At 42.2% G+C, this 26618-nt stretch overlaps 1 protein-coding gene across 3 annotated transcripts in view; it reads left to right on the forward strand.

The window, feature by feature from the left end:
- Positions 1–26618, forward strand: part of FBXO15 (F-box protein 15) — a 304133-nt gene that overhangs the window by 30767 nt on the left and 246748 nt on the right. For all 3 annotated transcript variants that reach the window (XM_073631257.1, XM_073631258.1, XM_073631259.1), the window contains exon 2: positions 1378–1530. In XM_073631257.1, the coding sequence (XP_073487358.1) occupies positions 1403–1530 (128 nt within the window). In that variant the 5' untranslated portion in view covers positions 1378–1402. The remainder of the gene's footprint in view (positions 1–1377; positions 1531–26618) is intronic.

Genomic DNA, 26618 nt, shown 5'->3' on the forward strand with positions numbered 1-26618 from the left:
CTCACCAGCGTTTTTTAACATTTTTTAATCCATTGAAAAAAAAAAAAAGCTAAAAACTGCTAATGCGAAAAAAGCGCTATTGCAAAAACGTTAAGACTCACTGCAAAGCTACTGACGTTTTTATGACCTTATTTTAACATCCAGTGTGCATGAGGCCTTACCTATACCCAGTGAAGTGGCTTGCCTCAGGTGATGCACAGAGATGAATAAAATAAGTTGTAAGTCAATAATTTAGAAAGCGTGTCTGAGCTGTCAGAAAACAGGGAGGGAGAGCTGAAATTACACACTGCAGAGCCCAGTGAGGAGAGCTCTGAGAGCTGATTGGAGGGAATGAACACACACCCTTCACGCAGCACACAGGAAGAGAGCTGAGGCTGTCAGTCACAGGTTGTGTGCTGGAGCCCCCTCCCCTGTCACCTTTTTTTCTTTTGATGTCAGAAAAACTTGTCAGAAGTGACTCATACAGATAGCAGAGCAATGGGGCAGTAGACAAAAACACTTCAATTAAGCCTTGGCAATAATACCTGGAAGCTGCTTGGTTTCTATGCCGACTTGTGACTTGTTTTAGCTAATTTTTAGGTTTAGTAAATAAACCCCTTTAGTGCTCTGGGTTAAGACAAGTACACACCATAGAGAGCTATGCTTTGTTGATATTTCATGTTTGAGGTTTACAACCACTTTAAAGCTCCCAGTCTCCTCCACCCAGAGTAACCCACACAGTATAATACTTAAAGTGGTTGTAAAGACAAAGAAATATTACTGCCGGCCCCATCAATCTATCCTACTCTGTGTACATGGTTCACACACAGGAGCTGACAGGCAGGGCGAGGGAGAAGAGAGTAGAGCAGCGGGATAACTGAGGCATGTAAACTGTCCATGGTACTCACGGATCAGCAGCCATTAAAAAATATGGTCAGTTTACAGAGGGGAGGGCAGCGCCAGGCAGGATCAGCCAGGTATTTTACAGTTTAGAGGGGGAAGATTAGACAGCACAAGCACTGTGCTGTTTAATCTGCTATAAGGGAACAGGGTCTCTTTTTACAACCACTTTAACTTCAGCCACACTCAAGAGATCTTCACTGTGCGGCACTGCCCAGTGCCAGACAGCCTTTACATGAAAAACAATACTGGGACCTGTGCCAACTGTGCAACTTGATGTGGTGCAATTCCATCCTATATCCAAGTCTGTACTCGTGGCAGCCCCAGCCATCTAGTGGACTTTGGAGAGGAATACATTTGGCTAAGTGCCATGAGGGTTACACGGGGGGGGGGGGCTTAAAAAGACAACTTTACTAAAAGTGAAGTCTTTTTTAAATGTTGATGCTTTTTTATTATTGGTTTATCTGTTTAAATAATTTAAACCTATTTCTATTTTAGCTGGAAGTTGAGAAAATTAATTGTAATGGCGACAGGACGGGGTTGGATTCTCCAGCAACACAATGAACATAATAAGCATGAACCAAAACGCAGACCTAGACCTGCATCATCGAAGTCATCTGAAGCTCTGGCTTGGGAAAGACTGCCAGTCCAGTGAGTTTAAATATGAAGTACTTGTGTGCTACTATGGACCTTACAACCAACCAAAACGACTTTACATAATAAATCCCCCTAAAAATAGACATGAAAAAGCTGCAACCAGTAGCAAGTGACCTCAATACTCTAACACAAATAATAATAAAAATGGTGAGCTAATTCAAGAAGCTATGCAGCAAAAGTAGACAATTATGCATGAATGCCTATCCGTAATTTCAAACAAACCCCCCAAAAATTGCAGTAATATGCAATAATATGAAACCGTGATAAAGTGCACTAATTAAAGAAGGTAAACAAATAGACAAATGCGCATAAATGACTAACCCTAATTTAAAAAAAAAACTGAAAATACAGTAATATGTGATAACAGTGATAAAGTGCTTGAATCAAAAGCAGGTATTCACCTGATTTTACATAAAAAATATTAAAATAAGTCCCAAATAATCCCTACTTCCTGGTCTCGGTGGTGACCGCAAGTGATATCACCGGCTCCTCCTGTGCGTTATGTCACTGGTCGTGTGACTTTTTTAAGGATCCCAATACAGCATAGTGGATATTTATCCCTGGGTTTGTTCTATGAGGAGAGGAGAGTGAAATGTGATTTTCCATAAATGATCCATATATTAAAGCCTTGTCAGACCAGCTGTGGATTTCGATGCAGGAGAGGGGAACATGAACTGCTGCTCAGGAAATGTATACCAAAGCGCCACTAGACCTGTTGAGGCCTTTGTTTAAGGTGAGTTGCTAGGGCACAGCCCTCATGGATACCTGGATGGTGGGAGCAATTGTGTTCACAACTTTTAAGAACTTTTTTTGAGCATGTGTTATTCACATCGCATCACTTTTTGATGCACAAGCACTTTTTAATTTGGGACTTATTTTAATATTTTTTTTCTGTAAAATTAGTTTTGATTCAAGCACTTTATCATTGTTATCGCATATTACTGTATTTTATGTTTTTTTTTTAATTGGGGATAGTCATTTATCTGTATTTGTCTATTTTTGCTGTTTAGCTTCTTTAATTAGTGCACTTTATCACTGTTTTGCATATTATCACATATTACTGCAATTTTTGTTTTGTGTTTGTTTGAAACTATGGATAGACATTCATGCATATTTGTCTATTTTTGCTGCATAGCTTCTTGAATTAGCGCACCATTTTTATTATTACAATCCAGTGAGTTCCTTGCCTTTATTTTTTTCCAGTAATAACTTTTTGTTGCTTAAAGTACTGAGGGAAATAGCTGTCTCTTTTTTAAAATGCTAGTTGGCCATCCACCATGCTGATCAAATTGCTTCAAAGCTTTTTGAGTCACCTACTTAGACTAAGTGCCCAGATTAGGAATTCAGACTTACTTGTTCCCAGACCAAAAATGCTGAAGCCAAAGATAGCCTTATCTTTAAAAGGTATGTGTATGTATGAATGTTTAGCCTGGTACACACGAGTTGATTTTTTTTTTTTTTATTTTTTTTTTTTCAACCTAGTGGGTACAACTATCCGATGTTAGTACAGTGATTTCCCCTGCTGAGCTTTTGTGTTTTGACAGGGGGATAGCCCGCATCCAATTTGCAGAACATTTAAAAATATGTTCTTTTCCATGGGTCTGGTTCGCATATGTGTGTTGCATCTGCATTGCACAAAAGGCGGTGAGGTGAGAATTGCAGGCACATAATCATCAATGGGAATGCATCTGATCCGTGAACAGGAATTCTCTCCCCCTTCTCACTTCACCTCTCCCTCTCACTGGTTAGCTGACCTGCACAATGGAGAGGAACCGCTCAATGAATAATTTTTATCTTCACAGGGAAACCAGAGCTGCAATTCGCATAGGACTAACATTAAGGGACCTTAGACTGTAAGCTTGTTGAGGGCAGGGACTGATGTGAATGTACAATATATGTGTGAAGTGCTATGCAAATTGATGGTGCTACTGTATACAAGTACCTTAGGTGCTTACCTCAGGCAAGTGCTGGGATCCAGTCAAAGCACCCTGACTCCTCGCTATCTGTAGTGTTGGACGGCCATGCGCTGAGCTTTGGAGCCTCTGAACAACATCATAGCTAGAACTATGGAATAAAGTCCACATAGAACTTTGTCTCATAGGGAATACGTGTTAAGGAAGCGATGCTTCTTTAAAGAGTATATTTTTGTTGTTTAGTTTAAAAAAAATGTGCTTCGTTTAAATTTAATGTTTTATGTCAATACACTAATGGGGCTGATTATGTTTTTTAAAGTCAATATATATGTAAAAACATACTTGAGGGCAGCCATGTTTACTCATTACACAAACAAGTTCTGCTTCCTGCATGTAGTGGTTGTTCGTTTCCATGATGCAAATCTGTGACCCTGTTGTTAAGTAGAACCAAACCGAGGCTCATTTACACTTGGGGAACCACCTTGTGGCCTTTCTATCATTAACGGTCTTTTACTATAACAATATTATATAAAAAAAAATGACAATTTTAAAGTTAAATACCGCAATAAGAAAGCAAACTAATGTTCTCCTACACTGTTTTTCCAAAAGCTGAACTCCAGTCACAGGAAATTATTTTGAAATATATTCCTCACTAGCCACAAAGGATATAAGTCCACTCTGTGTGGCCCACATGACTTTGCAAGCCCAGTTATTACCATGTAAAAGTAGTGGTGAGACATCCCACTGTTTATACATAGCCTGTAGGCAGATCTAGGCTGCAGCATTTCTTCCAACCTGAAGGTGCCACTGTGCCTTTTTTTTTCAGGCTGGCAGGAGCCATTGAGGAATAATTATCCCCTGCTTTGGGCTCCAGGCAGCCCTCTTTGGGAGGACAGGGATTTCGAATGGGTATCAAAATCCCACAAGATTTGGGTGACCATTGTGACTCCAATAATTCCATAAATAGAAATTTTGTATCATTGGATGTACTGGCAGTTTGAGAGTAAGATGGGGACAGAGCCCCTGCTTGATAGGGAGAGGTACCTGTCGAGAAGGGAAAAAGTAGATTTCCCCCTCCAGGTTCTCTCCTCTACAAGCTTTCTGGACAGTCTGCCACTGGCAACTGGATATCTGCAGGGACTTTTGGGGATCTCAGTGTAACTCGGTATTACCACCACCCCTCCAAGAGTAGTGCTCCTCTGGCATCCTGTAATCTGAGTGTGTATTATAAAACTGCTGGAAAACTGATTTACTTATACACATTACTTTCTCTGCCTGAAGAACTGTATAGTCCACAACATATGTATTACCAGTGTTATAACTGCCTTGTTTGGGCCTGTTTTAGTTTCTACAGTATATAATTAGTGTTCTAGTAATGCCATATGGTGAGTTCTCTGAACTTTCAGGTGCACCTCTTAGGCCCTGCTTACACTTGGCATAGTCATCAGAATATGTAAAAACACATCCTCCACACAGAATGTGACCTGAGTTGTTGCCATGGTAACCTTGGGAGTGGCTTTGGCACAGATACCAAAGTATAATAGCAAGAACATGCCTTTGGCAGACTGGGCAGAGAGACTAAGAGTACTTTGAGCTTGGGGCGGCATAAGCGGTAAGCAGGGCGCTTTTAACCCCCGCTAGCAGGCGAATAAAGGGTTAATAGCGCCAGCAAAGTGCCACTGCTGAAGCACTGCCCATTGATTCCAATGCCAGGGGTGGTGGAGGAGCAGTGTATTCACCGCTCCCGCACCGCCCAAAAGATGCTGCTAGCAGGACTTTTTCTAATGTCGTAAAAGCACTGGGCTCTCACACTGGGGCTGCATAGGAGGTGCTGTACAGGTGCTATTTCTAGCCCAAAAGCGCCTGAAAAACGCCCCAGTGTGAAAGAGGTCTAAAGATTGTGGCCTGCCTGTTTTAGATGAATGACCCACAACCCTGACCTGGCGATTAGTTCTCTTGGAAAAGGATGCTATGCTGGCACAAATCGTGGCTCGGTTAGGGAGCTCATACGGTGAGGTCCTTATTGTAGTTACACTGAAAATTCTTTTTCCTGAACAAACAGGACAAAGAGGTTATACCCCAATTTGTGGTGGCAATTCAGGAGTTGCGGAAACAGCTGGAAGAAAAACACCAACGAGGCCTGACCACTATGGGCACTCAAGTGATGCGGGATCAGTTTATTTTGGGGATTTGAGCTGTCCCTATAAACAGGCTTTGCAGGACAACATGATGGCTAGCTAATGTGGCGGTGAAGCTTAAAACTATCTTGCTAGAAGCAATAAAGTGAGAACAAGAGGAGATGGAAGCCAGTATAGTGGTCACTAAAGAACTTAGAAGGCCACTATTGAGGGAAGAAGCTGGTGCTTATATACACTTTAGAGGGGGCCATTAGAAAGTTGACCAAGTCATCATCTGCTGTTGAACACGAACTGGGCCAGACCCTGCCAGGCAGTAATCCCCTCCACAGGGACCCAGACCCAGATCAGAGGTTATGGTGGTGTGGACAGCGAGGACATAATGCAAGGATTTGCAGACAAGGAGATAACAGGCCTCATTCGTGCATGCTGTTAAACTAAGGTTCCTGGGACAGGTGGGGGGCAACCTGCGGGAACTACTCCTCTAGTCTTAGGCTTAACGCTAATCAAACTTCTTTCCAAGTGGTTTTGAATGGCCACCAGGGGTCTGAGGTGACCACCATGGATATACTTAATACCTGCAACAGCTTGGGTAAGCCTTGACACTAGCCTTGTCTTGACTCACCTTGAAGGCAGCCAACAATCTTCCTATTCCTGTGGAAGGGGTCACCTGGATGTTCATCCAAGTGTTTGATAAGACAACAGAGAAATCATTGGTGCAATACCAGGCAGTTTCAATAGTTTGGTTGTGAGTTCTTCATGCCAATGAGTCTTTATGCGTCTGCAGAAAAAAAAGCTGAAAAAGGACCTTGCGAAGTAATCCATTGTCCCAAGTACTACGTTGTTTTGCTCCTGCACGCCATTCAAGACCTACAGCATGTTTTTTGAATGCGCGTGATATCATTGCGTATTACGAAATCCGGAAGCAATCTGCATATTTTCCTGGGGAGTTTTATTTGTACACGCTGTCTATATATTTTTTTTATATATGCGTATTGTTTTTTTTAATTAAATATTTAATACCATTGATATTACATTATGTGGAGCATTCTTCTTTTTTCATGCACATTCCTCGGAGTGTCTGACGATTTTATGTATTGTTGAGTAAAGTGGTAACACCATGTAGCCAGGATTTGAGCTAATTATTTTCAAGCGCTATGTGACTTCTCATTTGGAGGTTGTTACTGTTCTGGTAAGCCCCTGATTTGTGCACTGGTGTGGGAGCACTTAGAGTGTTTTTTTTTTTTTTTCATCTGCAGGAGTTTTTCACATTATCCTGCGGAGATTTATATCTAGAATTGACAGTGGAGTTCTTTTGTTTGCATGGATATTTTATGATATATACACACACTGGATTTCTATTTAGTTTTGCTTAAAATTTGTTTTATGAGCGCTGCTCTTAAATTTGATATATGCTTTTGGATGCTCAAGATCAAGAGTGTCATATAGGGCCTGGCTGTAAAAATGGGCAAAAGACAGCTGACTCATGAGTATGAAAGATCCAAGATGGTGCGAGATGGAATATGTGGTGGAAGAGCGGCATGGGAGCAACAGCTGTGAGTATGTATGTTTGTTTTTTCCTGGATAAATTAGCATCAAAGATAAATAGAATAGCGGTAATGATTTTCATGATCCCCTCCCCTTTAATATGGGCATATTCTTTTGCTGAAGAGAATTTTTTTCTTGCAATAAGAACACCTTAGTAATCGCACATGCTAAGATAATTAAAGCTAATGGTGAGTAATGTGGTCCAGCTATATCTTATAACACATGGACAAATGAAAATGGCAAGTTTTTACAAAGAACAGTAGAAGGCTAACATTCAAGTGTTACTCTTGCAGCATGTAGAATCTCATTTAAGTTGCTGCATCATTAAAGTAACCTTTTGTCCTTAGAAATTCAATTAATGTAATTGTTTGTATAAGTGCCTGTGTTTATGATCGCTTCAGGGTTTAGTACACACATGCCAAGACTGGAAGTGTCAGCATCCAATTTCAGTAATGGCCTTGTTTTGTTTCAGTGGTCAATGGGCCATTATAACTGTTTTATACACGGGTGACACTTCCCTTTGCTAACAAATAGTATTATAAGCTATCGTAGTATTAGCTGTTTTGCGATATTAGACACATTCGTGTCATTTGTTATATGGCATACATTAAAAATGTAAACAAGGAAAAATGACTGCACCCAAAGTACAAATACTGGACAAGCAGTTTAATGGGAAAGCTGCATCTAATTTCAATGGAATTAGGATACATTAGCTAATACTAGGACTCTGACAAAGGACAGCATAATATAATTTCCCATATTTAATCATAATTAATTATTGTAAGATGTTGCATCTCACTCACTAATGATAAATAAGAATTTGTGCTTGTTGCCATGTGGGAATTGCAGCCATAATGAAATGTTGTGTCTCTGTAATAATCCGTAATTAACTGTAGATTACTGTAAATCCCTTTAGGCAGCTTTTTGCAACAACCAAAAATGTCCACATTTTGAAAATGAAAAAGCTTAATGGGAATAATGGAACAAAATAGATATTGTATACCATTACAGGGTTTGTTTTTCAAAGTTTGAATGGGTAATTTTGGATTTTGCCAGAAATTCAGGGGTTATACATTCTAGGCATTACATCAACTGACTGCCCGTCATAAACTGTGGCATGGCAGGTTTACTAAACATCTGACTTCACAGCTGTAAGGGTCAAAGATCAATTACATATGGTTACATAGTAGGTGAGACTGAAAAAAGACACAAGTCCATCAAGTCCAGCCTATGTGTGTGATTATATGTCAGTATTACATTGGATATCCCTATATGTTACGGTTGTTCAGGTGCTTATCTAATAGTTTTTTGAAACTATCGATGCCCCCGCTGAGACCACTGCCTGTGGAAGGGGATTCCACATCCTTGCCGCTCTTAGAGTAAAGAACCCTCTACATAGTTTAGTTTAAAGCGGTTGTATACCCGCAAAATTTTTTTTTTTTTTTTTTTTAACCCTGTAAAGCAAAAGGCATAATGAGCTAGTATGCACCGCATACTAGCTCATTATGAAATACTTACCTTAGAACGAGGCGTCAGTATCTTACCAGGCAACATGACAGCTCCCTCGGCGTGTCTTCCGGGTATCGCGGTTCCAGCGCTGTGAGTGGCTGGAGCCGCGATGTCATCACTCCCGCGCATGCGCGCGGGAGATTTCTTACTCGGCAAGGTCCGGCAGCTGCCGGGCTTCAGCCGAGAATCCCCTGTGCGCATGCGCCGTATAGCAAGGGGAATATCTCCTAAACCATAAAGGTTTAGGAGATATTTTTTTTACCTACAGGTAAGCCTTATTATAGGCTTACCTGTAGGTAAAAGTAAAAAAAAAGACTATACAACCGCTTTAAGGTTAAACCTCTTTTCTTATTTTAATGAATGGCCACGTGCCTTGTTACACTCCCTTCCGCGTCTCTCTCTTCTCCAGAGAGAATAAGTTCAGTGCTCGCAACCTTTCTTCGTAACTAATATCCTCCAGACTAGAGCTGCACGATTCTGGCCAAAATGAGAATCACAATTTTTTTGCTTAGAATAAAAAGATCACGATTCTCTCACGATTCTCGCGATGTAATTTTTTTTTTCAGGAGAAAGAGCGATTGATAGAGAGAGATGGATTGATAGAGAGAGATGGATTGATAGAGAGAGATGGATTGATAGAGAGAGATGGATTGATAGAGAGAGATGGATTGATAGAGAGAGATGGATTGATTGGGAGAGAGATGGATTGGGAGAGAGATGGATTGGGAGAGAGATGGATTGAGAGAGACATTGATAGCGATTGAGAGAGATATTGATAGCGATTGAGAGAGATTGATAGCGATTGAGAGCGATTGATTGAGAGCGATTCATTGCAATTGATTGAGCGAGAGATTGTTTAATTTACAGCGATTGATTCATTGAGAGATTGATTAATTGATTACTTGAGAGTGATTGATTGAGAGAGCAGCTCACGTTTTCTCAGTGCTGCAGCCTACAGCTGCAGTCACGCTTGTCCCCGAGACCTCAGTGTGAAGAAGAAACATTACTTACCCGACCGACCAATCACATACTTCTTTGCTGAGTGACGTCGGCACGCTGGCTCCGACGGCTTCCCCTCTGCTCCGCAACAGGGAAACATCCCGGGGACAACATCGATCGGTGCGCGGCGCGCGCTTTGCAGCTCACAACATTCAAATTGCTTGATGGTGAGAATCGCACAACTCCGGAGTTGCAATCGCGGTGGGTGGAGAATCGCGATAGCGATTCTCTTCGATTAATCGCGCAGGTCTACTCCAGACCCTTTGTTAGCTTTGTTGCCCTTCTTTGTACTCGCTTCATTTCCAGTACATCCTTCCTGAGGATTGGTGCTCAAAAATGGACAGCATACTCCAGGTGTGGCCAGACCAGAGTCTTGTAGAGTGGGAGAATTATCGCTTAATCCCTTTTTTAATGCATGCCAATATTCTGTTTTCTTTGTTAGCAGCAGATTGGCATTGCATGCCATTGCTGAGCCTATCATCTACTAGGACCCCTAGGTCCTTTTTCATCCTAGATTCCCCTAGAGCAGTGGTGGCGAACCTTGGAACCCCAAATGTTTTGGAACTACATTTGCCATGATGCTCATGCACTCTGCAGTGTACTGGAGCATCATGGGAAATGTAGTTCCAAAACACCTGGAGTGCCAAGGTTCGCCTTCACTGCCCTAGAGATTCTCCCCCAGGGTATAGATTGCATTCATATTTTTGCCTCCCAAATGCATTATTTTACACTTTTCTACATTAAACCTCATTTGCAATGTAGTTGCCCACCTTTTTAATTTGTTCAGATCTTCTTGCAAGGTTTCCACATCCTGTGGAGAAGTTATTGTCCTGCTTAGCTTAGTATCGTCTGCAAATACAGAGATCAAACTGTTTACCCCCCATCCTCCAGGTCGTTTATGAACAAATTTTAATAGGATTAGTCCCAGCACAGAACCCCATGGGACCACACTATCCACCCCTGACCATTTTGAGTATTCCCCATTTATCACCACCCTCTGAATTTGCCTTTGTAGCCAGTTTTCAATCCATGTACTCGCCCTATGATCCATGCCAACGGACCTTATTTTGTACAGTAAACATTTGTGGGGAACTGTGTCAAATGCTTTTGCAAAATCCAGATACATCACATTATTATTATTATTATTATTATTCAGGATTTATATAGCGCCAACAGTTTACACAGCGCTTTACAATATAAAAGGGAGACAATACAGTTATAATACAATACAATAGGATTAAGAGGGCCCTGCTCAGAAGAGCTTACAATCTAATCTACGGCCTTCCTTTATCTAGATGGCAACTCACCTCCTCATAGAAGGTAATAGATTGGTTTGAATCCATGCTGATTACTGCTAATGATACTGTTTTCTACTAAATCTTGTATATAGTCCCTTATCATCCCCTCCAAGAGCTTGCATACTATTGATGTTAGGCTAACTGGTCTGTAATTCCCAGGGATGTATTTTGTGCCCTTTTTAAATATTGGTGCTACATTGGCTTTTCTCCAATCCGCTGGTACCATTCCAGTCAGTAGACTGTCAGTAAAAATGAGGAACAATGGTCTGGTAGTTACTTGACTGAGATTCCTAAGTACCCTCAGGTGCAAGCCATCCGGTCCCGGTGATTTATTAATGTTAAGTTTCCCAAGTCTAATTCTAATTCTGTCCTCTGTTAGCCATGAGGGTGCTTCCTGTGATGTGCCAGGAGGATAAACACTGCAGTTTTGGTTACTGAACCCCCCAATTCTCTTGTGAAGACTGAGGAGAAGAATAAATTTAATACCTTCACCATCTCCCATCCTTTGTAACCAGATGTTCTTCCTCATTCTTTATGGGGCCAGTTATGGTCTGTCCTCCCTTTTTTACTGTTTACATATTTAAAGAGTTTCTTGGGATTTTTTTTGCTCTCCTCTGCTATGTGTCCTTCGTGTTCTATCTTAGCCACCCTAATTGTACCCTTACATTTCTCGTTGCAAGGTTCATAGTTTAGGGAAGTTGGCTCTTTTGAAATTCAGTGTCTTTGTATTTCTGTTATGTTTCCTATTTGTGTGATTTATACTGAAGCCAATTGAAAAATCTTTTTTATTACATTTTCAAAGTGCACATACAGCTGTAGCCCACGCAGGGGCAAGACCAACAGGTCTCCTTCTCATACAGCAACACATACCATAAGAACTTAAACAAAACAATCTACTAAACTACTGGCCCAATGTGGGGAGAGGGTTTGGCTAACTATGCTCAAACCTGGGATACAAGGATACAAATTAAAGTGATTACATCGGGACGGGAGTGTGTGGTCAGAGACTATTCTTTAACTAGAATAGGCTTGATTGCCACTTGTTGTAGTGGAGTCATCAAGTCAACATGCCCAAGCCTTATTAAATTTATTGGGGCAACCCCTGTTCGCATAGGTGGCTTCATACAAGGGTAGACTGGAATTTATCAGACCCTTCCAGAATTGGACAGAAGGACAGGATGGATGCTTCCAATTCATTGTGATGGCTTTACGAGCGTAAAACAGTAAAAGGTTAATGAGTATTCTCCTGGCCATGGTCACTGACAGTTGTTCAGCCAGTCCTTACAAACAATATCTTGGGTCGCATGGTATATAGAGCTTGGTTTAACGTTTGATCACTTGAAGGACCTCTTGCCAGTATTGTTGTATTACCGTACAGCTCCAAAAGATATGGAAAAACTCTCCAGGTTGGTGCATACATCGCCAACACGATGGAGAATGTGCCGCAGACATCCTGCGGAGCCTGTGAGGTTTATAGTATGCTCTGTGCAAAATTTTATATTGAACCATCTTATCCCTGGCTGAGACCAGGAGGGAGAAGGGGAAATCCCAGATCTCCCTCCAGTCATCCTCATCTAGTCTCGGGATCGCCCCCACCCATTTCCTGTGGAGGGAGGACAACTCAGGACTAGCAGCCACGAGTAGGTAGCCATAAAGTTGAGACGTGGGCTTCCCCAATTCCTTCACTCGGAGGGTATATTCCAATTCCGAGTATGATAGAATTACCGGTTGACCCAGAAATTCACACCTGAAGGCATGAGCAATCTGGAGGTATGTAAAATATGCATGTGCGGGTACATTAAATCTTGATTGTAGTATGTTCTAGCTTTACAATTTTGTGTTTGGCCCAAGCCTGTGGGTCTTGGATGGTGTAGAAATGTGGGAGGTTGGGATTCAGCCACAATGGTTTATGTGGAAAGAGCGAATTTGGCTGGTGCTTGTGCAGAGCTTCGCTCATTTTCCACACTTGTATAGTGGTGCACATGGAAGGAGTGAGATGTTGTGGGGACTTTTCCCCCCTAAACAGCCCCTGTAAGGCCTCCAGAGACTTGACAATTGCTGCCTCCAGCACTATAGCAGAATTGGTTAGATCATGCTGAAGCCACCAATGAGTGGTTACTAGCTGGGTAGGCAAAAAATATTTAAAGTACGTGAAAAGTTGTTTAATGGAATTAAAGAGTTTTTTTGAAAGCCACTGAGGAGAGTTTCTAAAAATATACGTGAATTTGGGGAGGACCTTCATTTTTAAGAGGTTAATACGTCCAGTTAGTGAGGGGGTAGATTGCGCCATGCCTTCAGCCTAGTCCTAACCCCAGCCAGCCCAGGATCCAGTTTGAGTTTCACAAAGTCCCTACTATGTCTGGATATCACAATTCCCAGATAGGTAAAGTGGTCAATCCACTGCAGTGGGAGAGAGGGGGGTGGTGAAGATCTAGCCTCCTCATCTACCTGGAAACAGCTGGGACTTGTTCCAATTCATCCGTAAACCCGCAAAGGCTGAGAAGGTGTTCATAATTCTAAGGGCACCCTGCAGAGAGGCCTCAGCATTGTTCAAGAAAAGCAGTAAGTCATCGGAGTAGAGAGACTGTCTCTCCTCCAGCCACCCCACCGGAAGGCCGCGAATCTCAGTTGAAATTCTGAGGGCTTTAGCAATGGGTTCCATGACCAGGGCGAAGAGGGCTGGGGAGAGAGGGCATCTCTGTCTGGTACCCCTCTGCAGGGGAAAGGGGGCAGATAGCAAGCCATTAAGCCTTATGCTTGCCAGGGGGCCAGTGTAGAGTGTACATACCCAGTCAATACATTTTTGTGGGAATCCCAACCTCCTCATCACCTCCCATAGATACGCCCATTCCACAGTATCGAATGCCTTTTTCATGTCTAGGGTGGCAATCGTTCTAGTACCTGGTTTGTGTGTGGGGCATGGATATTGGAGAATAATCGGCGTATGTTAATATCTGTGGACCTACCAGGCATAAAGCCGTTTGATCCGGGTCTACAGGGGATTTTATATCTTTGTTTAGTCTGGTGACTAACAACTTTGTAAGGATCTTCAGATCAGTATTGAGAAGTGCAATTGGTCTGTAGGAGGTGCACAGCTTGGGATCCTTATTGGGCTTGGGTATTAAGATAATGTGGGCTTCCTTCATGGAGGGGGTAAAGAGCCTGCTAGTAAACAGGATTTGAACAGCTCGGCAAACAATTCAGTGTGGGCTCTATAGAATTCAATGGGTGAGCCATTGGGGCCCAGGGCCTTACCCGCCGGGACAGTCTGTATGGCAAGTGTAATTTCTTCCTGGGTGAAGTCTGCGACCAGAAGGTTCCTCTCAGAATCAGAGAGCCAGCCTAATGCCAGGGTATCCAAAACAGAGGTCATGGGCGTAGAGTCGAAAGCATCTGGCAAGGAGGAAGTGTACAGTGTAGTGTAGAATCTAGTGAATTCAGTCAGGATGTCCTCCTGTGAGACGGCCATCATGCCATCTGCTGTGAGGATTTCGGAGACATCTGCAAGGGGTCTATCTTGTTGTGCTAGTAGCACCAGCAATCTGCTGTTTTTGTCCCCATACTCAAAAGTACTCCTGCCTACAAGACTGAATGCCAAGTCTAGTGACTTCAGAGACATGAAGATGCAATTCCCTTCTAATGCCCCGTACACACGGTCGGATTTCCAGATACACAAAGTTAGAGAGCAGGAGATAAAATTTTCCGACAACAAAATCCGATCGCGTCAATTCCGACCGTGTGTGGCCTGTTCCGACGCACAAAGTGCCACGCATGCTCAGAAGAAATTCCAAGACGGAACAGCTCGTTCTGGTAAACTTAGCGTTCGCAATGGATACAGCACTTTCGTCACGCTGCAATGTTAAAAATGGTTTAATACAGCGCACTCTCTTCTTCTTTATAATGTGACAAGAATGAAGTAGTTTTGCTGCTCATATTCACACACACTTCTCACAAAGTTTTATTTTTGTTTTTTTATTGGGATTCCCTGAATATATTGTTATTAGTTGTCACATCTGACAGAATTTGTTTTTTTTATTTAATTTTTTTTGGGATTTTAAGCCTTTTTTTTAATTTAATGTTTGGATTTTTTCAAAGGCTGATCTTTGTTCAATGTTATTTTTATTTTTACTCCAGAATATTTTTGGGTGTGTTTTGTGTGTCAAGTTACCCCAACACCATTGATATCTTTTATTATTTAATCTCCAGGAGATTGTTTGGTGTTGGTGTCCCTTGTTCATTTCACATTGTATATTTGAAATGTACCTGAATCCTCACAAAAAAACTGTCCTTTTTGAAGTAAAAAACATAGGAGAGTATAATTCAAAACAAAAATCCTTTATTAAGGGATCAGAACCAAACAAAGAGGAAGGCAACACTGGCTCAACATGAGAAATTAGCGAAGCCTGGGACCCCCACGGCAGACATCAATTCTTGAACATCAAAATTGGTGGCCTGAGGAGTCCATATGTAAGGGAGGGCAGTCTGGTCCAGAAGTCCCAGAGATCCGGATAGCAGCAGATGACATCTGTGTCCCCAGGCTGTGGTACCACAAGAGGCTGCATTTTTTGGCCGACCAGACTGGATCCAGGGTCCTCACTTTCTGGTCTTCCTTTCACGCTTCCTTCCTGGCTGTGGCTGTGCAGTTGGAGATGTGGCACGAGGAGGAGTAGGACCTGGAGGAGGACTGGGAGGACCTGGAGGAGAGGGAGGACGAGGAGGAGGACCTGCAGGAGGAGGAAGAGGACCATCGCAAAGGTGTGTCTGAGCTGTCATTTGGCCCCTCATACCTTTGTTAAGAGCCTCCAATATGAGCGCCTCACACATGACTTGTTGTCCCTCCTCCATCCCCTGCATTTTATAGGCAATGGTGGCAGCAGTGTCCTCCTCCATGGTCTGTCGTGCTCCCAGGACCTCTGTAGCCCTCCAAAAGAGTCCTCCGGTAGCCTCCTCTAGGGCACTCCTCCTACTGCCACTTTCTCTTTTCGGGGGGGTGGAGGGACCTGCAGATCAGCCAGCTGCTCGGCCCGGCCACCTCCTGGCTGAGACTTCCCTGTGTATGAAAAAGGGACATGGTTTTAGTTGTTGCTTCATCAATCACAATCCTAAATTAGTACTCCAAACTAACATCTAGTTAACATCATTGATTGGACAAGCAGAAATATTTAGAGGAGTGCTATACCTGGCTCAATCTGGGCTCCTCCACATGTGGCCTGGAAGGCCCAGGTTGGGCGTCAGAAGCCTCAGCCGGGGGGGAAGGAAGCGTGGAAGGAAGACTGGAGAGGGATGGCCTGGGTTCAGTCTGGCTTGCCAGAAAATGCAGCCTGTCGTAGTACAACATCCTGGGGACATAGATGTCATCTGCTTCTCCGGATCTCTGTGAATCCAGGACTTTCTTGCGCTCCCTTAGATATGTGCTCCTCAGGCCACCAATGAAAATCTTTAAATAGGTGATGTCTGCCGTGGGGATCACCTGCTTCACAATTTCACACAATTGCACCAGTGCTGCCTTCCTCTTTGCTTGGTTCTTGAAATGGGGGTGTTTAATCTCCCACAGACAGGGCAGCTCCCTTAAGATATCTATGAATACTGACATGAAGTCATTGTCTTTCACTAAGATATCCATGTTCACTGCAAGACACAACACAAGACAAAGCCTAATGTCAGACAAAACTCTCCTAATCTTGTTACAATATAGGCTTCAATGTAGAAGCAGTATAGGCACAAGTTTGTCTCTTACCTTCGTTCTTACGATCGGCGCGTCCAATGCTCCTTCCTCCGCTCACAGATCGTACGTAATACGCACGCGTGTTACGCTTTATACACACTGCGCATGCGTGTAACTCCGCCCGCCTCTGACGTTCTTTCTAGTCTATTCCCTGCCCCTTTTCGTTCGGCGCAGTGGGTGAAGAGCACATGGCGGAGTCAGAGCAGGTGCGTGCTAATTATAGCAATGAGGAGGAGGAGGAGGAAAGCCCGGATCCGGACACGTCCCGATCCAGAAGGAGACGTTTTAAGGCCACAAATATGTCCTTTGGGGAGATGTTGGAGATGGTCGACATCATGAAGAAGTCCGACTATGACGGAACGTATGGGCCTTACCCCAACCCCAATATACGAAAGGCCAAGATCATGGCGAAAGTGATCAAAAGTCTGCAGAAGAATTTCGGGGACGATCGAAAGATCAGCTCAGGAAGCGGTGGTCGGACCTGAAATTGAGAGAGCCAGAGCAGTACCGAAAGATCCGGAGAGTGCTGCAAAAAAGTAAGTAGTTGTGCTGTGTTCCTATTCTTTCTGTCTTTATTGCGTTCGTGCTGCTCCATATGCTTTTATTAATTGTAACGTTTAAAAGGGCAACTTTTAATGTTCATGGGCCCATTATTCGTTCGTATCAAACATTTTTCTTTCGGCCTCTAAAACACCATTGTTTAGGCCATATGCATTTTCCCACATTTTTTTTTGGGCCTACTTGGATGCCAAATAGTTGTTTGTGTAGATGGAACACAAGGAGAGGAGGCGCCTCTAAGTGCAGTATTAAAACCAAATTTAATAAAAAACTCTGTGCAAAACACTCACATTTTGTAGAATAACATTAAGCATGTAATGTGGCTAGAAGTCCAGGAGGAGAGGGGTCCGTCAGATCCGTCACAACTAGCGCTGAGTCCTGCTGTGCGTGCGGCTGTGCCTGAACACCGCTGAAGCCGGCCGCGGTGATGAAGTTCCAAAGCGAGGCCTGAGACGCTGATGGAAGGCAGGCGCGGAGCTGTGACGTCACTGGAATGCGACGCGTTTCGTGAGCGTGCGGGCTACGATGGCACGGTAGCCGCGCTCCTTCATCAAAGCTACAGATGGATCGTGGAAATGGTTTAAGAAGAGAATGGGGGCGGGGACTGGAGAGAGAAGGGGAGGAAGGAAGAGCGGATTGACAAGAACACAGGGAGGGGGGGGGGGAAAGGACGAAGAATGATGGCTGTGTATCTGGTTTATCCAAAAAATGACAGGGTGTATGTCAATATATAGGGAAATGTATGTGTAAATAAAATAAAGGTAAATATAAGTAAGGATTTAATTAGAAATAAAAATGAAAATGAAAATAAATAAAAATAAAAATAAGTATGAGAAATGTAAAAATGAAAAAAATTAATAAATAAAAAATAATCTTACAAAAATAAGAATGAAAATAGAACAAAAACAGAAGGAAAATAGACGTGATACGTCAAAGTAATTTTGGGAGTAATTATAGGAGAATGATAATGATAATAATAAATGCTAATAAGGATAAATAAGATTGAATGAGAGTATTATTGTATCATGAGATGATAATTTGGGAAAAATGATATATGATATATATAAGAGAAGGAAGAATAATTTCTCGAGGTCATAAAAAACTGCTGATTAACCCAGGATCAAATATGTGTGATAAATTAAAAGAGATAAATTAAAAGAGATAATGAGCATTACTGTAGTAATTAAAATTAAAATTAAGGTTAAAATTATTAATACATCTATTATACATCTATATACATATACATATATGTGCATATATGTGCACAGGTATGTATTTAGTCAGGTGCATGCGCACGCATAAGGGACCCACTGCCGAGTGGCCTCCATGCATGCGCCGCTCATAACAACATTAAGGGAAGAAGAGGGGCCTATTCTTTTAAAAAAGAGGGAGCCCATGTATATAGAGATGTACATGGGTTCTATATAATTCATTTTATGAAAAAACAGTCAAAACACAAAAACACAAACAAAAGCAAAAACAAAAACAAGGAACCCATGTGACCTTTGGAGGTCAGTGTATGATTATCATTAAAACAGCTTACTCATTTGGTTGTTGATGGTAAACAGATATAAAATAAAATAAAAAAGTATATTGAGGTATAATATTGTGTTTACAGAATAGTTGCAATCTCAATGCTTTCGTTGATTCCTCCCGGCGAGAGTACATCTAAGGTATAGATCCAAAAAGTCTCACGTGCACAGAGCTTTTTGAATCTTTCAGCCGCCGGGAGAGACCTCGGGATCTGTTCAATGACCCACACTTTCAGGCCCTCAGTAGAACCTTGGTGGGCTAAGGAAAAATGTCTTGGAACACTGTGAGGATCTGTTCCACCTTCTATGAGCCTTCTGTGTTCCCCAAATCTTCGTCTCAGGGCTCTGATTGTCCGGCCCACATACATTAGGCCACACGGACACATTAGGCCATAAACGACGAAATCGGATGAACAATTATAGAATTCCTTTAGCACAAAGGTCTTACCCTTAGTGGTAAAGGATTTCCGTCCATGCTGAACGAAATTGCAGGTTTTGCATAAGGCCTTACGGCACTGGTACATGCCTACTAGGGGGATCAACGTAGGTACAGACGATGCTGTTGGGATGGATTTGAACTTGCTAGGTGCAATCTTTTTTTTAAGATTGGGAGCCCTGCGATAGATGACCTTGGGGTGAGTTGGGAGTGATGTTTTTAGATGGGGGTCTTGGTGTAATATCCCCCAATGTTTTTCCAGAATCTTCTCCATACCTTTGTACTTATTATGAAAAGTGGTTATAAACTTGCTAGACCCATCATAAGTCGATGGATTAGTTTTGGGTTTTGATGGTTTACCTTGCAGGTAATAACTAAAAGCATCTTCCACCAGGGGTTCGGGATATTTTTTGTCATAGAACTTTCTCTTGAGGGTTTCACTTAGCTCGGCATAATCTGAATCCTTGGTGCAGTTCTGACGAAGCCGGCAGAACTGTCCTTTTGGAATATTTGTAACCCATTTGGGAAGATGACAACTGTTAAAGTGTAAATAGGAATTACCTGCTGTAGGCTTAGTATAATTTTTAGAAGTAATGATGGAACCATCATGTCCTAATTCCAGATCGAGAAAAGCAATGGTAGCCGGGTCAGTAACTGACGTAAAGGACAACCCATAAGGGTTGGTGTTACAATGTTGAACAAAGGAGTTGATTAGGTCAATATCCCCGTCCCAGATGATAATTAGGTCATCGATATATCTACCGAAGAATATGATGTTGGCCGCAAAGGGATTGTTTTTATAGATGAAATTATTTTCCCATAGACCCATCGCTAGGTTAGCGTAAGATGGTGCAAAGTTTGCCCCCATTGCTGTGCCCTGTATCTGTTGGTAGTGCTCTCCATTAAAGGAAAAATAGTTATGCGTCAAGCAAAACCTTGCTGCTTGCACAACAAACTCTGCTTGGCGCATGTTAATCAGGGGATCTGCGGATAGGAAATGCTCCAGTGCCTTCAGTCCGAAGTCGTGTGGAATGGAGGTATACAGTGAGCATACGTCTAGTGAGAGCCAGATGTAGGTAGGCTCCCACTTGTATAGGGACAACATTTCCATAAGGTGAGTACCATCCCGAATATATGATTGTAACTGGGCAACTATGGGTTGTAAAAATTGGTCAATATATAAACTAAAGCCCGTGGTGACACTCTCCATGGCTGCCACGATAGGTCTGCCTGGGGGATCCTCTAAGCTTTTATGAATCTTAGGTAGGTGGTAAAAATAGGGTACCTGGTGGAAAGTCTTATGCAAAAAAGACTTCTCAGTTTTGGAGATAATACCTTTTTGCAGGGCAGTGGAAATCAGTTGGTCAGCTTCCATGGCATATTCGGTAGTAGGGTCCTTAGAAAGTTTGACGTATGTCCTGTTATCTGAAAGTAACCTGTATGATTCCTTGAGATAATCTGCTTTATTCTGTAGTACAATACCTCCTCCCTTATCAGCAGATTTTATTACCAAATCCTCTCTATGAATGATTTGATCAAGAGCTTTAATTTCTGAGGGGGATAAGTTGTTGGACTTGGAGGCCGAGGAGGATTCGCACAGTTTCTTTAAGTCTGAAAAGACAATTCTGTAGAATGCTTCTATATAAGGGCCCTTAGATTGTGTAGGAAAAAATATTGACTTCGGTTTTAATGAGGTATGGATAATTGGAGGGGATGTTGCAAGATGCTGGGTCAGTGTGTGAAGCAATGCGTCATCACTATCAAATACGTCAGAACTATCAGCATCTGGAGAGAGTTCAGGGCTGAGTTCAGGTGGTACTATAGTGGAACTGATCTGGGAATCGGGGTTGCATAGGGTATTAGCTAGTTTCTCGGATTGGATATGAAAGTGCCTTTTTAGAGTAAGATTACGTACATAAGCATTTAAATCTTTAAAAAGAACAAAAGGGTTTGGTTTATTAGTTGGTGCAAAATTGAGTCCTCGACCAAGGAGGGATAAATCTGCATGGGATAGCGTATGTGAAGATAAGTTGAATATTTTTATAGTTTGGGGTATTTCAGTGTGTTTGTCTGATTTTCTCTTTTGTCCCCCTCTGCATCCTCTTCTATGAGTTTTCTTTTTCGGGAGGTTTGTGCAAGAGGAGGACTGGGCACTAAGAAAGGACCAATAGAAGATGGTGTAATACTGGAGGAGGGTGCAGATGGGGGACCACAAGAGATTGGATTGTTCGAGGTAGGTAATATCTTAATTTGGGAGGATTCTGGTTTAGTGGAGGTAGATGAATTCACTGGGTTAGGAGTGAGAGAAGAACCACTAGACTTGTTTGGAACCTCAATGGGAGCAACTGAAACACTGGGGCCAGAGGAAGTAGATGGAGTCGGGGTTTGTGGATTAAGGGGCCTATTATAGAATTGGTGTAGAGCACGGATGAGTTCATCCTTTTTATTATTATCGCCATTGTGGGGATGACGAGGCAATGGGTTGGAAAACTGTGGGTGACGACTATTCCGCTGCTGTATGTTAGAAATTCTATCGTTTGAAAAACGAATACTCATAAGAGGTATGGGGAGGTGACTGAGGGGTACGGGGTCCTGCCTAGTATGGCTTAGGGAATGAGAATTAGTATGAGTGGGAGGTGTGTAAGGCATATTCTTTTTATTCCATGAAAAAATCCTATTTAGGTTATAATCATCCAGGTCGTCCTTTACGTCAGTTACTGACCCGGCTACCATTGCTTTTCTCGATCTGGAATTAGGACATGATGGTTCCATCATTACTTCTAAAAATTATACTAAGCCTACAGCAGGTAATTCCTATTTACACTTTAACAGTTGTCATCTTCCCAAATGGGTTACAAATATTCCAAAAGGACAGTTCTGCCGGCTTCGTCAGAACTGCACCAAGGATTCAGATTATGCCGAGCTAAGTGAAACCCTCAAGAGAAAGTTCTATGACAAAAAATATCCCGAACCCCTGGTGGAAGATGCTTTTAGTTATTACCTGCAAGGTAAACCATCAAAACCCAAAACTAATCCATCGACTTATGATGGGTCTAGCAAGTTTATAACCACTTTTCATAATAAGTACAAAGGTATGGAGAAGATTCTGGAAAAACATTGGGGGATATTACACCAAGACCCCATCTAAAAACATCACTCCCAACTCACCCCAAGGTCATCTATCGCAGGGCTCCCAATCTTAAAAATAAGATTGCACCTAGCAAGTTCAAATCCATCCCAACAGCATCGTCTGTACCTACGTTGATCCCCCTAGTAGGCATGTACCAGTGCCGTAAGGCCTTATGCAAAACCTGCAATTTCGTTCAGCATGGACGGAAATCCTTTACCACTAAGGGTAAGACCTTTGTGCTAAAGGAATTCTATAATTGTGCATCCGATTTCGTCGTTTATGGCCTAATGTGTCCGTGTGGCCTAATGTATGTGGGCCGGACAATCAGAGCCCTGAGACGAAGATTTGGGGAACACAGAAGGCTCATAGAAGGTGGAACAGATCCTCACAGTGTTCCAAGACATTTTTCCTTAGCCCACCAAGGTTCTACTGAGGGCCTGAAAGTGTGGGTCATTGAACAGATCCCGAGGTCTCTCCCGGCGGCTGAAAGATTCAAAAAGCTCTGTGCACGTGAGACTTTTTGGATCTATACCTTAGATGTACTCTCGCCGGGAGGAATCAACGAAAGCATTGAGATTGCAACTATTCTGTAAACACAATATTATACCTCAATATACTTTTTTATTTTATTTTATATCTGTTTACCATCAACAACCAAATGAGTAAGCTGTTTTAATGATAATCATACACTGACCTCCAAAGGTCACATGGGTTCCTTGTTTTTGTTTTTGCTTTTGTTTGTGTTTTTGTGTTTTGACTGTTTTTTCATAAAATGAATTATATAGAACCCATGTACATCTCTATATACATGGGCTCCCTCTTTTTTAAAAGAATAGGCCCCTCTTCTTCCCTTAATGTTGTTATGAGCGGCGCATGCATGGAGGCCACTCGGCAGTGGGTCCCTTATGCGTGCGCATGCACCTGACTAAATACATACCTGTGCACATATATGCACATATATGTATATGTATATAGATGTATAATAGATGTATTAATAATTTTAACCTTAATTTTAATTACTACAGTAATGCTCATTATCTCTTTTAATTTATCGTTTTTAATTTATCACACATATGTGATCCTGGGTTAATCAGCAGTTTTTTATGACCTCGAGAAATTATTCTTCCTTCTCTTATATATATCATATATCATTTTTCCCAAATTATCATCTCATGATACAATAATACTCTCATTCAATCTTATTTATCCTTATTAGCATTTATTATTATCATTATCATTCTCCTATAATTACTCCCAAAATTACTTTGACGTATCACGTCTATTTTCCTTCTGTTTTTGTTCTATTTTCATTCTTATTTTTGTAAGATTATTTTTTATTTATTAATTTTTTTCATTTTTACATTTCTCATACTTATTTTTATTTTTATTTATTTTCATTTTCATTTTTATTTCTAATTAAATCCTTACTTATATTTACCTTTATTTTATTTACACATACATTTCCCTATATATTGACATACACCCTGTCATTTTTTGGATAAACCAGATACACAGCCATCATTCTTCGTCCTTTCCCCCCCCCCCTCCCTGTGTTCTTGTCAATCCGCTCTTCCTTCCTCCCCTTCTCTCTCCAGTCCCCGCCCCCATTCTCTTCTTAAACCATTTCCACGATCCATCTGTAGCTTTGATGAAGGAGCGCGGCTACCGTGCCATCGTAGCCCGCACGCTCACGAAGCGCGTCGCATTCCAGTGACGTCACAGCTCCGTGCCTGCCTTCCATCAGCGTCTCAGGCCTCGCTTTGGAACTTCATCACCGCGGCCGGCTTCAGCGGTGTTCAGGCACAGCCGCACGCACAGCAGGACTCAGCGCTAGTTGTGACGGATCTGACGGACCCCTCTCCTCCTGGACTTCTAGCCACATTACATGCTTAATGTTATTCTACAAAATGTGAGTGTTTTGCACAGAGTTTTTTATTAAATTTGGTTTTAATACTGCACTTAGAGGCGCCTCCTCTCCTTGTGTTCTTTCTGCAGATTGTTGGGGCTTAGGTTCAGCTCTTCCAGGAAGGCAGCCATTTGTGTGGACTTTGAAAACTTTTCTGAACGTTTTATTGAGTCCCTTTTTCCCCACATAGACTTTTTATGGACTTTATTAATCATTATCTCCTGCCATCTACATAATGGGTACATAGGAATGCCCAGCATTTTTGCGCCTTTACTTGTTTGTGTAGATGGGTTTGTTACTAGAATGAAATGCAAACTAGATTGTGTGTAAGGAGAGGACACTGAGCAGCTGTTTTCACATCTGGACACTGGAGCACTAGTGTGGGACACGAGAACAACATTTTTATTAGGGGGCCACACAGGTGCTCCAGTGTATACTATAGGGGGGTCTCCATCTGTGAAGCTTGTACTAAACAAACTGGTAAAGTATTGCAGCTTGACAAAGGGCAATAAAAAAAAGACATCTTGGAACTCGGCTAAAATTGACAATTGTACCCCACTTCCAAGCAATGTTTCCTATTTATAGTTCTGCCATCAAATATCTGTGTGCTAATTATACCATTTTTGTTTTACATAGGGGAGAAAAGACTCGGAGGACACCCCTCATCCGAGGAGACCAGAGACCCCCCACCTCTGGAAAAAGGTGAAATACCACCAACCCAAGCTGAGCAGGAGGAAGAAGAAGATGTGGTGGAGATTGGCACCACAACAGGTGAGTGTCTGCGACCACAGGCTCAGGTAAACGAGATGGATGTTGGCAGATTTTTGATACCTGTTTTTGTTTTGTTTCTCTCTTTTTAGGTGATCGTGATGTTGTGGATCCAGAACGTTTCACATCAGAAAGTGCCCAGATCCTGATCGGGGAGATCATGGGGTGTAATGTAGAACTGCAAAACATACAGCAAAAAATCAATGATGTTATTAAAAAAAAATAATAACATCATTAAAACCCCACAAAATCACTTTTTGTATTGTGGTCCAATCTTTTAAAACTTTTTGCAATTTTTTGAAAAGCCAAATTTGGAGGATGCACACAGTGTGCCAACATGTGCTATCTGCCATCACGGGAGATCAATGGACGCGTTTTGGGGGTGCAACCCCTTCCTCAATTATAAAGTAGCGTTGAGGAAGGGCTTGCTCCCCCAAAACACGTCCCTTGATCCCCCCTGATGGCAGATAGCACATGTTGACATTCGTAAATTGGTGTGCATCTTCCAAATTTGGCTTTTCCTGGGGTGATTTCCCCCCCATCTGAACTCTATATCAAACCCAGTTCCTAAATACTGATGTCTGATATAGCCTTCAGGTTTTACCTAATGTGAACTTTGTAAGTTCAAGTTTTTTGTCTTTCTTGTTGGTTTTACACAGGCCTGTTTTATCTGAAATGGACATTTTGATTTTTGATAATGCTACTGCAAAAATTGTTATACAACAAACATGTTGGTTTGTTTTAAAAACCTTTGGTAAATGCACATGTGATTGTGCAGGTATAAAAAAAGTTGCTTACTCAAGAATGTGTGGATTATTGTCTCAACTCTACAATACAACACTTTTGGGGTGATGTAATTGCTGTTTTCAGCAAAAATGGGGGTTATTTCCTAAGGGCAAATCCTCTTTGCACTACAAGTGCAGTTTCAGTGCAGTTGCAAGTGCACTTGTAGTGAAATGTGTTTTTGCATTTAGGAAATAACAGCCAACAGTGCTTTGTATAAGGTTACACAATCACGACATTTTCTGGACTCAACACATTTCTGTCAGGGTCAGCTAAAACAAACACAAGCAGTAAATGTCCACCAAGAATTTCTTTTTTTTTTTTTATTATAAAAAGGCTTCACAGATTGTGTGGCATATTGATAGCCCCCCTACCCGCAAAGAACTCCAGGTAGCGTAACCGGACATCACGGGCACTCAGGGAGGGCAAGCCAGGACGGCCACTTTCAAGCGCCGTCAGTGTGGTTTGATGTAGGATTCCGGCCTCAGGCCCAACTGAGCCAGCATAGTTGGCCGAATGTTTCCTTAAAAAGTTATGGAGAACACAGCACGCCAGTATAATATGGTTCAGTTTATACTCCGCCATATGGATGGGTGTCAGAAATAGTTGGAACCGGCTGGCCAGGATTCCAAATGTGTTCTCCACCACTCTTCGGGCTCTGGCCAGCCGGTAATTAAAAACCCTCTGTTCCGGGGTGAGGGTCCTCATTGGGAATGGCCGCATCAGGTGGTCCCCCAGCGCAAACGCTTCATCAGCAACGAACACAAATGGGAGTCCTTCCACATTGTCCTCTGGAGCTGGCAAGTCCAAGCTGCCATTCTGGAGACGCCTGTAGAACTCCG

The sequence above is a fragment of the Aquarana catesbeiana genome, linkage group LG05 (assembly GCF_042186555.1).
Source record: "Aquarana catesbeiana isolate 2022-GZ linkage group LG05, ASM4218655v1, whole genome shotgun sequence".
Taxonomy (NCBI): Eukaryota; Metazoa; Chordata; class Amphibia; order Anura; family Ranidae; genus Aquarana; species Aquarana catesbeiana.